At 41.8% G+C, this 16,466-nt stretch overlaps 1 protein-coding gene across 2 annotated transcripts in view; it reads right to left on the bottom strand.

Moving 5' to 3' along the window:
* ssbp2a (single stranded DNA binding protein 2a) overlaps positions 1 to 16,227 on the bottom strand; it is a 54,246-nt gene extending 38,019 nt beyond the window's left edge. The window contains exon 1 of one of the 2 annotated variants that reach the window (XM_023281479.3): positions 16,012 to 16,227. In XM_023281479.3, coding sequence (XP_023137247.1) covers positions 16,012 to 16,067 — 56 coding nt within the window. In that variant the 5' untranslated portion in view covers positions 16,068 to 16,227. Of the gene's footprint in view, positions 1 to 11,148; positions 11,854 to 16,011 lie in introns of those variants that run through there. The other variant, XM_035953459.2, reaches the window with a different exon arrangement.
* Between the last annotated feature and the right edge of the window lie 239 nt (positions 16,228 to 16,466).

The raw sequence follows: 16,466 nt of genomic DNA, 5'->3' as shown, positions 1-16,466 counted from the left end.
TAACAATGGAGAAGTAATCCTAGCTTGAACTAAGTCACAGACAGGAAGTTATATACTGTAATTATCTCTTGGACATGCTTACCTACCACAAAAGACTAAATTACTGTCTTAAATCTGTGCCGTGTGTGCTCACAGCAAAGAATAATTTTCGTAAAAGTAACACTGTGAAGTACCTACTGAGAGCTCTAGTGTCTTTGAAGCACTTTGCTTTCAAGTGAACGAACACAAAACAATAAAGCAATAAAGAAATAATGTGACTCCCCTAAATTCCCCACAGATTAGACAGCAATAACACCATGCAATAAATTAACCCTGCAGTAAGCTCCAGATCGGTAAAAGTCATAGTTGCAGCACCATTTTGAGTGCTGTGCTTTATTTGCGTAATGTACAGTGGTTAATTACGAATCCTGCTAAGTGTGCTTTAGAGAGTCTTGGTGAGGATCGACTTTTGCACTCCTCAGTGCAGCTTGTCTGGCAAATGTTTTCGTGATTTTCAGACTCTTTGCTGTGTTACATAATTTTGCAGCATATGTGACTGATGCAATACAGACAGTGATGGCAGTAACCACAAATACAGAGGCAGCTACCCTGTTCATAACTGAGCCAGATTAATACTAATTACAATTAACAATATGCATTAGCATCATTAGTATAATATTCAATATTTTTTTAACATAAACGGTTATTTGATTTGCTTCTAACTTAGTGTCACCAAGCATACTAAAGTGGACAATTCAGAGTGTAAAAATCAGCTCTGACAAACTATGTGATGGTGACAGTGTTTCTAAATTACCTCAAAACTAAGTTGGCATTTCAGTGCTGCGGTTTTTTATCACTTATCAGCCTGGACATGGACAAACAATTATATATATAGAAGGTTGACAAATTAAAGGAAGAACTGGTTTGAGATCTGATGACTGGTGACGGCCATAACATATGATTCACATCATTTTCATCCTCATCAAACCATTCAGTGACCCCTGTGTTCTGTTGCCATCCTAGAAGAGACCATATTCAAGAGATAGAAACGTTTCATGACAGGATAAAGGTGATCACTCAGAGCAACTTCATGTTAATTTGTGGTGACTTTGATGCTCAAAGGGGACAAGTGGACCCAAACCAGCATACCAGAGCCACCAGATCCCCTCACTACGTAGGGGTCAAGGGTTCAGCTATTTTCTTTAATTGGACACCTGTCTGTATCTGCCAAAAAAATCAGCAAATACACTGACCGAGCTCAGGAGAAGACTGGCTTTCTTGCATGAGACAGTGGTAAAGACCTGTTGTTTACCCTGGTTTACTCCTGTTTGTTGGTACCCTTGCTCACCGACTGAGGTGTTCTCAGTGACTTCACAGCTCACCGCCACAGAGATGCAGGCCACGAACTTTGACTCAGAGGTGGGATCGTCAACATTATCATGGCCGGCCTACAGCGAAGCCAAGCGATCTCTCACTCTCCAGTCGAGTCCCTGAAAGCTTTGGCAGCTCAGGCTCCTGACAACTCTGGCGAGAACAGAGAGGGACCCCGGCATAAAAGAGAGAGCGCAGCGATCAAGCTGCTGCCCCCACTGAGGACAGCCCTGTGTGTGACAGCCAAACACTTTCCCTGATTAATCAAGCCTAGCAGCGGGGCTTTATGTGCCATTAAGAGCCCTGCTAAATGACTGCACTTCATTCATTAAAGTGGAGCATCTTCTGTGGGTAGAGCGGCCCTGCTTGCTAGACAGACAGACAGACAGACAGACAGACAGACAGACAGACAGACAGACAGACAGGTGAAAGCCGGGAGAGAGATGGTGGTGGGGGCACTGAGGCAAGATAAACAACGACAAATATAGACCCATTACAATGCTGAATAATTCATCTTATACGCAGAGCTTCAGGAAAACAACGAAGGAAAAAAATAACAAGAGCCCAAACAACCATGGGGACTATGGAACCTTTATACAGGTAAGAGCATCTTCAAAACAGGACTATTTATGCACACACCTTGTCTGGGAAAGGTACAACACCAGGATCATTGCCAAATCACTTTATATGGAAAATTGCGTTCCAGTAGACTAATCCTTGATGCATTTTCATTAGGTAAAAGTATAGTTTTAATGAATCCGTGCAGGGGAGTTGAACAGCTAAGGTTTGAGCGAATTAATTGTTTGAAAGCGCTGTTAGTTGCATAAAGTGCATGCTTTGTTTGAGCTATTCTTCTGCAAGCACGGCATACACATACACACAAGGAAGTGTACAGGAAAACCCAGAAAACAGGGAGTTTATGGAATGTGGAGGAACACACTGATGGTATTGAGAGAAGGACAAAGACAGGTAATTTACCAGCCAACAGAGAGATAAAGATGTAGCGATAGAGAGAAAGATAAAGAGATAAAGATTAGCAGCAACAAGAGATCCAGGGGGCAGAGAGGAAGAGAGAGACCAATGGGAGAGAAGAGGAGGGAGACCGAAAGAAAGCCGGAGAGAGAGACAGAGGGATAGAGAGTAAATGATTAATGAAAGGAGCTGCGAGGGGAGGTCAGCATGGAGCAGGAGAGGAGTGATGCTGCAGCCTGTGAGCAAAACTGAAAAGGACAATGTTATGAACAGCCTTGCTGCTGTCACACACCTACTGTAACACTGGATTTGAAGAAGCGGATCTGAATGTGTGACTTGAAAACAGCTTGAAAAAGGACTGAATTGAAATCAGTGAATGGGACACTTCACTCTTTTCGATTTTCAAAGACAGTTGATCACTCGGCTTTAGAGAGGCTTTGTAGTGTTATTTACTCAAAAGATTGTCATGATTGCATAATACAACGACGGGAAGTGCTTCAAATAACATGAAAACCAAGTTGAGAAGGAAGTTTAGGGCATCATATCAGCTGTACAACTAAGCTGCCCTCAGTCATGTATGAGGAAAACATATTTTCCTGCAGATTATGTTGGTTTGTGATCACAAATATGTTTCAAATCAACATGTCTTTGTCTTTACTTACACTCCTTTTGTAGCCAACCCATCATATATTGGATGGAATTGGACTTGTCACCCTGGCAACCCACAAAATACAGGAAAAGCTTCAAACATGTTGTAAAAGGGTTGTATTTTAACTCAAACCATATTTTCCAAAACTTAACCAATAAGAAATTGAAATCTGAGAGTACAGATCCCACTCAGGACACAATCCCCAGTTTCAGGGTAACAGTCCTGTTACAGGCTTATCTCTCAAACCCAAACTTTGTGGCGCTTCATACTGGAAGTGTTTCCTAGTAATGAGCTTCTCTCACAACTTAAATGATTTCGCAGAAAACTATCAAAACTCAGATGCTTTACTGCTTGACAAAACTGTACGAAGACTTTCACGAGACTCTTTAACTTCTAGCATCGTCTCACTCCAACACATGCCTTAAATTAATCCCCGACTGGCTGTGTGCTGTGGCCCTATTGCTGCCTGCTCACTGATGCATTTCTAATTGGCATTTTTGCTGATGGTCACAAGTTAAATCTATATTCTCCATTACCCTTCCACAGTATCCCCTGGGATCACTCTAATGGCTCCAGCTAAAGACAGAGCACTTGGATAAAGATATTCCTATGAAGTATATTGTCGGCGTACACGTCCGGTCCGAGGTTCGGTGTGTAGTTGAGAGTTGGGAGGAGCAGTAAAAAGTTCACTACAGCTTTGAAGATTAACAAAACACGTGTCATAATCCAGCATGGACACAGCCGGAGGAAAGACACTCGTAGCCAAATAAACTGTGTTTTATCTGCTCGTGTTCCCACTTTTGTCTCCACTGAGATGGTCTCACATGCTGCTTTGTGAGCAAATGTTTGCCGTAGCCTTTATCCCTCTCACTTCCACAACACATAGTAAAGCCCTCAGTGGAGCTTTGGCTGGGTGACAGGCCTGAATGCTCCAGTACTGGCTTGGCAAAGAGCAGTGTAGGCTAAGAATGGTTTACTGGCTTACTTCAGAATTGTGTGAGAGGCTGACCAGCATCGCAAATCAAAATCTCTATGACATTACAGGTGGCTGTCAGGGCAAACACTCGAGTTATTTGAGAGATGAGGTGTGATGTTCAGACAGGATTCTTTCTGCAATTAGACAATTAAAAACATCAAAATGAAATATTTCTCATAGTTCACATATAAGACGTGCAAAATCGAACATGACTATAAACAACAAAGCAAGTTTCAGTGCAAGTTTCCTCCAGCAATGAGAAGAATTTGCCCGAGGTGAAATGTCATGCATAAAAGTATAAGTCCAAAGAATGAAGCTCATATCCTGACAGAGAGGAAGAATCCCGCATTCTCTGGCTCACCTCGCTGTAGACCTTGTGTTTACCTTTCATTAACTAGAGATCCCACAATCCTCTCCTCCCTCTCCCCACCCTTGGGACAGTCCAACACAAGGTGAAAATAAATGCTGTAAAAGACTCACTTGAAAGACAAACACTGAAATAACAGAGATAATAATGTTTGAGTTAGAGTTTGTTTAATGGATTCCCAGGAACAACATTGTTAAGTTTAATGTATTTATATTAACATCCCCGCTTGGGTTCTGTTTCTTGGCCACTCAATATTTAGAATATTTGCCTTATAGTGATAAATGCCGAACAGAACCCAAACAGAGTTATTAAAATAGCTCTAAAAGCCCTAAAGTATTCCATTTACAATGATGTTACAAGAGAAAATCATCCACAGTTTAGCAACTGTCAACAGAGGCAACATATGCTCACTATCTTTCTGCAAATGGACAAACAGTTCACTGAACTACAGTGAATTACAACTATGAAACGAATAATGTCAGCTCATGCAATAACCCAAAGCTACAGGACAGAGACTGATAGCAGCCATCTGATCAAGATAGTCTGACCACAAGTCCAACTGGAGCTGCAAATCTCCACCCTGAGCTCCAAGGACAGGCCACACTGTGTCGTCAAAAGGCTACACCCAAAACTGGCTATGATCAAATGTGTTGTGACTGTAAAACAGTAGACAGATAGGACACAAGTCTAACAGAGCAGAAAGTAAATTAAGTGTTTAGTAATGCACAAGCCACATTCTTTAACTGAAAAGAAAAGATAGAATGTCAGTTTAATAAATAGAGGTTACATTAAAAAAAAATTCCATATACACATTATATAGACTGATATTATATTTTGATTTCGCTAATGACCAAGCAGATGCTTTATTCCAGAGAAATTTTAGAGTTTGTTATCATATGTTTGCGTGCTAGGTTTGATGCTGTGTACATTTTGTGTTCACTGGACTGTTATTAATGAGCATACAAAGTTTATTATCAGTCATATGAATAACTACGGTTACATTAGAACTATGAATTCTAGGCAGTTTTCAAGGTAATTTTGCAACTTTTACTTTTCATTTCTGATCTTGGTCATTCTGCTGGTGAGTCATCCATGCTGTATCTTTTTTGGCTCTCCAGATCTTCCATTACTTATACTTGCAGATTTTAGCCCTTATATCAAGGAAACAAAATCTACATTATCAAAATGTCATGTTTTTACATGCATCTCATCATAAAATGCTGGCAGTAGAGATATCTTTCTATAATTGTCTAGAGATTTTCTGAATTTTGACAATATCAGAACTACAATAGTGGGATATTATGAAAAATATGTGCTTAGTGACATTACTTTGTGCTTATTTTTCATACTCAGAAGGAGATATCAGCCTTATGTGGAAGACAATGCAGAAATTTGCAGTAATTTCAAAAGTGAATTACTGTTTTGCGCTCAAGAAAACAATAAATGTCATTGAAAAGGGTAAGTTCTGCTTTTATTTTGTGTGTGGTAGGTCTATGTTAGGTTAAATGACAGGTTAAATGACAGGACTTAGTGACTCATTTAACCGTATGCAATGATTGCATAGACATCCACCTATCTTGATATTAACATACCTATACAATGATGAGTTAATGAATAATTTAAACAAGGGCAATGGGTGCAGAGACGCAGCTGTATGCAAGTTGTAACTACCTTGATTACATTTGAGGTAAATCTAAAATAATTTGCATCAAAAGCAGCTAGCATTGTCGGAGAGGTCAAGCTGTACAGTTCTATGTGACACTTCACTGCAATAAATACTTCAAAAGCAGTTTAGCAGAGAAGAAGGGGTGTGAATTCGGACATGAGATGTGTCCATCAAGCTCTCAGCATTAAACATTAAATACAGAAATCAGAAAGCGATGTTCAGATACACATAGAACAACGTGAAAACAACTACTTCACTGTAAACTGTGAGAAAAAGCAGATCTCAGCAGAAGTTATTCTCGGGTGGTTCCTTACAGTTATTTTAATTAATCTTTCCTCTGGTAGCTGGTCTCTAGTACATAAAATGTCAGAAAACATTGTCCAAAACTGAAACCAAAAATATTCAGTTCACTATGAAAAGTGAAGAACAGCAGAAAATACTCACAACTTGAAAGCTGGAACTTGGTAGTGTTTGGTATTATTTATTTATCCATCACTCATTTTATTTAACACATTTTTCATCCATGCTACTTGTTAACATCCAATATGTCTCTGTTATAGCTCACATCCTAGCGGAGTGGTTGCAGTTGAAGTGTATTTTTTAAATTCACCATTTAGTTTGTGCATCAGTGGAAATATGAGTTCAGTGGTTGGTGTCTAACAGAGGATGCTGACTGACTGCTGGTGCTTCTGGCAGGATATTTATTCCCCACCTTGTGTGTTGAATACAGCAAATTAGAACTGCTGCAATTACAATTTGAACAGACATTAGAAAGGAAGCACCCCCTCGCCTCATGCCAACACAATCAGACAAAGTGAAACAGTTCTTGTTCTGTCAGCAGTGCAGAGAGTCGACTGTCTCACAGAGCAGACAACAATGCCCAGGGCTAAGATAACAGGAAATGCCAGCTTATCAGAGACAGGGAAGAAACAGAGAGAGATGGTGAGAGAGCGTGATGAGTAAACTCACTGTTTACCAACAGTCAAACTGGGCAGAAATCCACTTGTGTCCTTTATATGTACTTCTGTAATTTACACATAGCCAGTAAGAAACCACCGTAATTTGTTTGCAGAACATGTAAAGTGGATAGATTAAATAAAAGCGCCGGCAAATCCATCACTTTCTTAATTTGAGTTCCATTTCATTGCCTTTGATTTGTTTAGATTGAGTCACCTCTCATGGGGAGTTTGTTTAATTTCACAGCTGAAAGAACACCAATGATTTTTAGGAGTATTTCCCTTGTTCAACTTTCTCTACAAGCTATTACAGTAAATCTTGAATGCAATACAGCCATAAAGCCCAGAATATTAAACTGCTGTTTACAGAGAGAATTTTGATGGCAACACTTAGTGATCATACAAGGTTAATTACTGTATTGTAAGTCTTTTTTTTTCCAGAGTTTCTTGGGAAAAGGGGCGTAAAATGGATTGTGAGTGTACATGTAGCACTGAGCCGCTGTAAATGTAACTAAAAATCCTCATCTCTGTGTTGTGCACATATATTCTGTCGAGATGTCTGCATTTAATTTATATCGCTGACCATAGACGTAATAATTCGAAACACTTTTCAATATAACAAAATGCATTTTAACAAATTGTTGTTTTTATATAAAAGACTGTTTATTAGTTCTGTTTTTTAAATGGTAGACTGTTATAACCTCTTTTCAAATACTGAAAAATACACCTCACATTTTCCCAAAGCCCAGTTTGATGTCTTTAAAGTTCTTCTTTTTTCCAGCCTACAGCAAAAAGCAGAAGATATTGAATTTATAATAACATGGTATAAATGGAGAAAAAAATGGCTTGACCCAGCATTTTGCTTGTCCCTGTCTCTGGCACAATTTTCTCAATTTTAGCTATCAGGCTAATTAAGCCTGTGTTAACTTCAGTAGCTGGTTTGAAAAGCAGTCTCTGGTTGCTTCTTTTAATGTTTTCAGGAACTTATTTTAAAATGAGAATGCTGTAAAAAAAAAGAGGTCTTAAATACACACTTGCTGGCAACACAAATGATATAGTGTGAAAAGACAAGCACACAAAAAGTCAGTATCTTCACCAGCAAAAGCTCAATGTAGAAAACACAGAAACAGCACTGTTCCTGTATTGCTTTGATTTAGTTAGTCCTGACAATATGAATCTGTTAAGGGAATAAATGTACAGTTCAGGAAACAGGTTTAGGAATAGTAAATTGTGCAGTGATTTCCGACATGCAATCATTGCTGTGCACAATTTCCTTATTCTGTTCTACTTGATGATCATGTTCTTTTTTTCCCTCTTCTATTATTTTTACTCACACTGACATTCATTTTTACACACACACCAACACATTGGTGTTGAGGTATTTTTTTAGCTGCTATTCTCTGTGCTATAATACAGTAGTGGGTTATGAAGGACCAGGAATGTGACCGTCCAGCGGCACAGCGTCATTGTTCAGCGCACACAATGCAACATTCCACAATCAACAGCAACTTTTACAAAAAAAAACAAAAAACCAGAAGGAGACGACTTAGAGAACAGCACTGCTCTAATCTTATAGGATTAGAATTCCTTTCTACGGGACTCTAATAGGCCTCTATTCTTTTAAACAACAAAGCTTCAAGATGAGATCGAAAAAAAAAACGACACAGATGAAGGCAATCTGAAGCAATTTGGGGAAGAATGTGATGTTATTAAGGCCTGCACGGAGGCTCTGGAGGAAGTATAAATAAATGACTAACCATTCAGAGAAATATTTCCTTCTGCGAGCAGTAAAATTTATGCAGCAAGATGCCTGCAAATGAATAACATCATTTAATAACAAAACACAGTGAGAAAAGATGAAAAGGCATGAACTAGTTATACATATTCCCAGTTAGTTTACATCCAATGCTGGAACGATTAGTCCTACTGCTGTCCTGTCACACACCTTGTGTCACTCATTTATCTCTCCTGCTTGTCTCTGGTTGAAAAATGGGATTTAGTAGGGCTGAAAAAGTCAAGAAGTCCATGTCAGCAATTTGAATACTAAGAATGAGAATGCACTGCCTTGGTTTAGGAGGAGAGAAAGTGTCATTGTGGACTTTACAGGGATCAGTGGGCTGACAGCCTGTCATCTAAGCACGGCAGACTTACAGAAAATTAAAGTGAACAACTCTGTGGCTTGACTTCACAAAACAGACAAGAGAGACAAGTGCGAGACAAAGAGGAGCTTGGGAGGGGGGCTCCGTACAGAGAAGAGAAAGTGAAATAATGTGTGTGGGTGCAGGAGAGAGAGAGAGAGAGTGTCTGAAGCAGTTCCTAAGCCTGGCCGTCACGCATGCTTAACCTTGCGCTAGCGCCTGTGCGATGCAGCTTGCATATCAATGATGGAGGAATATCAGCAGAGAGGCCTCCAACCAACCTCCACTCTTCTCAGCAGGCAGGGGGAGCACAGCAGCATCCGCAGTTACGCTACGGCACTTATAACAGCGATGCAAGTTACACGGGTGAAGCACAAGAGCTGTTGTAAATGCATCTGTGGCAGAAGACAGGCTGGTAAGACTGATCTGTGGGGAAAAAAGGACAAATATAAACTGCTGGATGGAGGCGCGAATAAAAGATGATGCTCTTTTTCACTGACAAACACAAATGTTCACATCAGACACCTGACATACATATAAAAGCCCCCTTCAACCGAGCCTGTGACTGTTGTTTCCACCGACAGCATTTACTTTTAGCTGGAGCTCTCAGGTTACAGGAAGTGCTTTGAGGGAGAGCATCCCTAACTGTGCTGTGGTTTGGAGCAAAGCGGTGCATGTTTAGTGTCACCAGGGCAACAAAAAAACTTGCCGACAAAACCACAAGATCCACCACTAACAATGTGAACAAAGCCTGACAGCATGGATCGTAGTTTCCAGTCATGGTCAACAAAGCGTGCTATGAAATGCACCCCGACTCGGCAAGGTTCGGAATCCTTCACTCCCCCAAATGTCAATATCTTTATCCCATAGACAAACCAGATACAGTGCAACTGTTGCAGAGAAGAGAAGAGAAGAGAAGAGAAGAGAAGAGAAGAGAAGAGAAGAGAAGAGAAGAGAAGAGAAGAGGGAAAAAAAGGGAAAAGATAGGATGTGATGGCGTGTTTCTAATTAAAACTGAAGCATTCAGGGACACCCATGGGGTCCTAAGGGACCAGCACCAGGTGATAAACTCACTCATCCGTACCCTCCGTCTTTTGAGGGGAGTGATAAAAGACTTTCAGGATGCTGTGCCCTCTCCCCCTCTCTTCCCCTCCTCTCCTACATGCTATCTGATGCCGACGGAGACCTTTTGTCACGTCGATCCTTCCCAAGGACCCTGAGGCGTCCTGTGAGGGCATCTTCCACAGGGTCCTGTCTGTTGATTGACACGTCACCCCTTCTTCTGCTACGTCGATCAAAGGCTGCCTCCCCCCTCCGCCTCATACAGCTCAATAAGAGGCCGCTGCTTTGATAGCAGTTCTGTGGCAAGTTACATCTCTGGCAGTAGGGATAAGAGACAGACTAGGAGGGTTGCTAGCAGATAAAAGAGGACTTTTAACAGTCTCTATGTGCTCAGCAGGTTAAAAAGTGTTTTCTATCAGAGCCTTGTCAAACTGTCATCATCAGTTTCGTTTGAAGACAGCTCTGTACACCCGAAAAGAAAAGAAAACACGAGGGCTCAATTTCGTCTCTGGTTTTCTTGTAATCCCAGATTGATGCTAATCTAAAACACCATGAGGATTACATTCACTGGCACCAGTTTTAAATTCTCTCGCCGGCCGTCAGTGTTGGTGAAAGACAACAATAGGGAGCAGTGACAGTTCTCTGTGTTCTCGCAGTTGTTCACAAGCATCCCATGAGAGGCGGAGAGGCTATTAGCTGTGTAATGATCACTGGATGTTGTAGTTCACATTCGCACAGGCAGCGTGACAGACAGATGGAGGTTGATTTTGAGGGATGAAACATATGGGGAAAGTGCTGTGAGCAGACAGCTCAGATGGGATTACAGATTTACACATGCAGTATGCTCTCAGTTGACCCAAAGCAGCAAAGTGTGGATACGCACACATAAAATTACACACTTTTATACTGTTTTCTGTCGACTTAAACAGGAAAGAGTAGCTTAGGCTCCACGTGGCTCCTCTGTATGGTGTGCACTGGACTCAAGCCAACAGACCCAGGTGTGGCCACTTACCAGTGTAAGTGATCCACAGAGAGAGTGAGATGTATGCTGAGTGCAGAGGTCCGACATGTAGCCATTATGGAGCATTAGACCATGAGGTCCTGCAGGACAACTGACCCCGTCTGACCTACGTGGAAAAAACCTCCTCCTTGCCCGTCTACTCATTTCAGCTGCTGAACTTTCAAATTTGTTCCACCGTTCAAGTTTCATGCTCGTTTTGCATAAACAGCCTCTCATTTCACCTGCCAAGTTGACCAGCAACATATGTTTATCCTCTGGCTACATTCTTTTGTTCATGCTATAACAAATGGTTTCCCTCTTTGCTCTAATGAGCGCACCACCGTCATTTCTCAAGGTCGACGAAATGCAGTAAACAAACAAAAAAAATCTCATCAATTACATTCATCAGGTGGCAGCTGGCAAGGACAAAATCTGATTCCCTGCACAGTTGATGCAATGCATTGTGAGCATACAGCATATGTGTGCGTGAGATACTGCTCTATTTTTATTGTAGTTCCCCTGTAATGCGACTCTGTCAGAGCCAGAGTGGCAGCCTGAATTGCTTCTGTCGGATAAACACTCCCAGCATGCACTGCTTTGCCTCAGTCTGCGCAATGCTGCATTGGCAGCCTCCTGGCAGGATTCTGAGGTGTCTCGGTTCAGAAGTAGCTGTCTGTGTGTCTGTGTCTGTGTGTGTGTGTGTGTGTGTGTGTGTGTGTGTGTGTGTGTGTGTGTGTGTGTGTGTGTGTGTGTGCAGAATGATGATCCTTACAGGACTAGAAATGCTTAAGTCTGCACCAGACTGATGGTTGGCACCTGAACTACAGACTTTATTTTTGCAATTGTGAGTTTGCAGTTTGTGTTTATTAAAATGGTGTGAAAAAAAAACTAAATAAAAATAAAGTAAGGTGCTGTGTGTCTGTAAAAAAACAGAGAGACTTGCAAGTGTGTTCGTGTCTGTGCATTTTAGGGAGAGTTTGTTCCATGGTTGGGTACACGCACAGAAAAGGGGGAAAAGGAATGCGCACTATGTGCTGCAATGCAACTGAGTCAGGACCACAATCCCAGAACTATGTGGAATGTGTCCTCTAACTGGCAGTGACTGAAACATACACTCGTTGAACAACTGCAGTACACAGTCGGTGGTTGTGTACTGTCACTCCGAATCAAAATCAAGTGCGGACCATGACACAGGTAGACCCAGGCAGAGCGAGAGAGAGCAGAGACGTGGACAGTGTTGTTGTCTCAGAGCCAGAGAGAGCGTTCACGATAGCTGTATAGCTTGAAAGACTGCTACATATTCCCAGCACACACATACATGAACTATAAATACATGTGACGAAGACATATCCAAAAATGAATCATCAGGATTTTATTTAAAAACACGAGCACGCTATAAATATTTAAGGCATGTTCTTGACTTTTACTCAGCATAATCCACTGATGTTGCTGCCAGCAGTTTGTGACTGGAACTAAACAGTCTAAATCTATTATTGGCTGGATCAGGGACATTGTTTCTGCACAGACATGTTTCCATTCAGTTTTTTAAATGTAATCTTTTGGCGGTTTGAGAACCAGAAACAAAACTCCATTCATCTGTATTGAACTAATGTGCCCCTGCAGTATTTGTAGAAGCAGATATCTGCCAGATGTGGCCCATGCAAGTGGAACTATCCGATATTTTTATGATTCAGGCACAACATCCAACTCATTTACTTCTCTTTGTCTGCATATTTTGTATATTCTCTGAGAAAGGTGCAGGTTTAAAAGGGGAATCAATAATGGTTAACAGCGTTTGCTACGTTCAGAGAAATGTGTTTCTAATACTTTATGCAGTCGGAGTTCGTTTACTTTGCAATCTATGAAAGAAAAAAGGCTTGGAGAAAATTCAGGTGTTTTTTAATATAATCTCTCCACAAGAGAAAACACTCAGCATAACATTTACAGCAGTCTTGTAGGTAAATTAAACTGCTGAGAGAATGTTAAGTTGTCAAACATTACAAATATTAGCCTGACATTTAGGTTAATGGTGAAGTCTAACATTTTAAGGGTTATATTTTTATGCTGTGGACACAGACTTTAAATGGCAACAAAAATTCAGTATTTGCTTTATTAAGTTTTAGCATCTCTGGCAGATTCAGCATCCTGAAAATGTGCACGTTTATCAAAAACGCAACATTTTGTGATTCTTCTGAAGCAAGCTGCATTTGTATCAGGCTACACTACATTTTATCTCCAAGTCTAAAATCTACAAAACCACCAGATAAACATTTACAAATCCATGGTGTATCTCACACTGGTGGAGGGGGAAAAAAAATTGCTCCCAAAATGCATCTGCAGCAAGGACATACCACGCAAATCAGATGCTTATCGCACGCACGCAAGGAGCAGTGAACAGAACTGCATAGAGGTCAGCTGCATTTAGAGCTCCTCTACATCTACATGGGCGAGACGCCAGAGCCCCGTGTCTGTGGGGGTCCATTCTGAGGTCAATACTACAACACTGTAAACTAATGATCCAGCAAATTCCCTCAGTCCCACTCTCTCTCCCCTCCTCCTTCTTCTTTCCCTCAGTCTGTTGTTGCCCTCTGTCTCTCCCACTCTCTGATCCCCTGCTGCGCTGCAGAAATGAGAAACAACTGAAACTCGGCAGCGCTGGTCCTGCTCGGCTTCTCTGATACACACCACTGATAAACAAGGCTGCCTGTTAAGAGACAAATGAAACTTGGGCTTGCTTGATTTTTCGCCTTTCACTGCCCTTTCATCTGGTGTTTTTCTTGTCGCCTGTTCCTCTCTTCTGCCGTGGCCTTGGCAGTAACGCCCAATGGAACTTGCATTGAAATGTAAACACGGATAACGAAATGATCTGCGGCAACACGGAAGTCCAAATCAAACAATCAGAGAGGAATAAGAAGAAGTTTAGTGTGCAGGAAAAATCTTGCCTCTTTCAATATCAGAGGGACTAGGATCTCCTTGTATGTAAATTTGTGTACATGTTCAGGAAATAATAATCTGAAATATCATTACAAGATGATGTAGATACAACTCAACAACAACACCAAAGCTACATTAAGTCAGTGTCTCATTATTACCTGTCTCCTTTTTTTTATGACAAAACTATTGGTCACCAAGTTGTGCACCTATAGAAACACACAATAATGTGACTCTATCTCAGTAAACTGCAGAAAATCTCATGCTCCCACACACACAGATGAATGCATGTGATCACACAGAGTATCTCCCATCTCTGCCTGTGTTAGTATGCAACAAGGCAGCGATGGAGCCTCACTCCTCAGTCCTTTTCATATCGATTCAGAATAAAGAATGGGACTCGAGGGATGCAGATGAACTCTCAATCACACTGTTGACAAACATGAGTGAACTGGATTCAAAAGACAGAATAAATGCACGGTGGTAGCGGGGAGTCGGAGCGAGATGATTAATCTCGTCTTTTATGGACATCTTCACAGGACAAATAACCCTAAACTGCTCTCACAGGTGGCACGAGCTGAAAAACACAAGTTCGATGTGAGGGCTGTCTGCATTTATCTTCATGTGGTTCTGTCAGACTATTAGGCTCTTCATCTGCGCGGATGCTCAGACATCCAGGTTATGGCAGCTCCACTAAAAAGCAACTGGATCTCTCTCTCTTTTGCTTTTTTTTTCTTCCTTTTTCTCTCCCTTCCTGAATCTCTAATCGGTTGCAGAGATCCCGGCCACAGAGACAAAAGACCGTAAATGTTTTTGTCTGTTCACAGTGATGGCATATCATCAACAATCACCTCCTCCCCCGTGTGTGCTGATCTATGAACTCTGATAACTGACCCTGAGCTCCCAAAAAAGTAGTGAACAGTCAAACCTGGCTGAAGGTCACTTGTACAGAATATGTTGCATTTGGTTTGGGAACATTCAAACATGGATTTAGTTTTAATTTTCAATCTTTATCTCATGCATGACATCAGAAAAGGTGCAGTGCTGCAAAGTAGAATAAACAGACAATGTGGCAAATGTCATATGTGGAGTGTTTAAAAACATTTTTTTAGATATAAGTTAACAACAAAACCGACTTAATTCTACAATGTCTGACAAGGAAAAGCAGCTGGATTACTCAGACTCACGTCTGAGCCCATGAATCCTTTAGAGTAAATAACAGAAAACACAGCTCAGTCATGACAAGCATTCCCATCTAAAAAAAACAAACAAACCAAAAAACACAACCGCTGATCTTTCCTGGCTGACATGTAAACACACAAATTGCTGGACATCTTCAATATGGCCCCAAACAGCCGGATCGACGAGGATGACAAGTCTGCTGCCACAACACTAAAATCTCCGGGACATTCAACGCAACACAACCACAGTCTTCCTTTTTATTTTGCAAAAGCGACACCTCTAAACACAGCAGCGGTGAAATGCGTGGACTTTCCCACCGACATCGTGGATCTGCGTGTTTACAAAACTGCACAACACTTAAAAAAAAAAAAAAAACAGCCCAAAATTACAGCGTCATGTTCAAAATGCCACATTCAGATCAGACAGCGTGCAGAGAAAAATGCCAAGACATGACAAGACGAGGATGAAACATGAAATCAAACTGAACATGTGAGGCAGAAAGCGCGCGTTTGATTCTAATCGTCTAATGGGAATAAAACCCTCGCTGGTTAAAAAAAAAAAAAAAAAAAAAGAAATGCCTATCTTTCCTCCAATAAATGAAGCAGCCAACTTTCCACGCCGTGCAGAGCTGAGCAGAGAGCCCCACGCCGCTCACTGCTTCGCCTTGTACCCTCCCCTACCGCAGCTCAGTGTGCGACTGCCCCCGGCCGCTCATGAACTTCCCTCACAGCCGCGGTTTCCTCCCCCATAAATAAAACTTACTTTTCTCTGGCTTGGCTGTCGGACGGCACGTTGCTACTCTTGCCTTTGGCGTACATGCTTGCAGAGAGCTCCGATTGTCACGCACCTGTCAACCCATCACAACCTCCCTGGGCACAGCCCCGTCACCATGGTGACACAAGCAGCGTCCGCTCCCATTGGATGCCCCGCTGTTCGGGACCGCCCGCTCACCATGGCAACCGCCAGTGAGTGACAGCTGCGCGGCCACGCCTCCTCAGCATGTAACTCCACCCACTCCTCGCTCTCTCTCTCTTTCTTTCTGCTCCACTCTGTCTCTCCTCATGCTCTGCTAGTCTGTCTGTGTGCAACCTGTCTGTCTGTCCATCCTTTCCCTGATTGGAAAGACTCTCCTGACATGCAGACAGACTGACACACACACACACACACACATCCGCACTCCCTCCCTCTATTCTCCTCTCTCAGTGCACAAGGGGGGG

The sequence above is a fragment of the Amphiprion ocellaris genome, chromosome 6, assembly GCF_022539595.1.
Source record: "Amphiprion ocellaris isolate individual 3 ecotype Okinawa chromosome 6, ASM2253959v1, whole genome shotgun sequence".
Lineage (NCBI taxonomy): Eukaryota > Metazoa > Chordata > Actinopteri > Pomacentridae > Amphiprion > Amphiprion ocellaris.
This window is presented reverse-complemented; position numbering and strand designations above follow the sequence as displayed.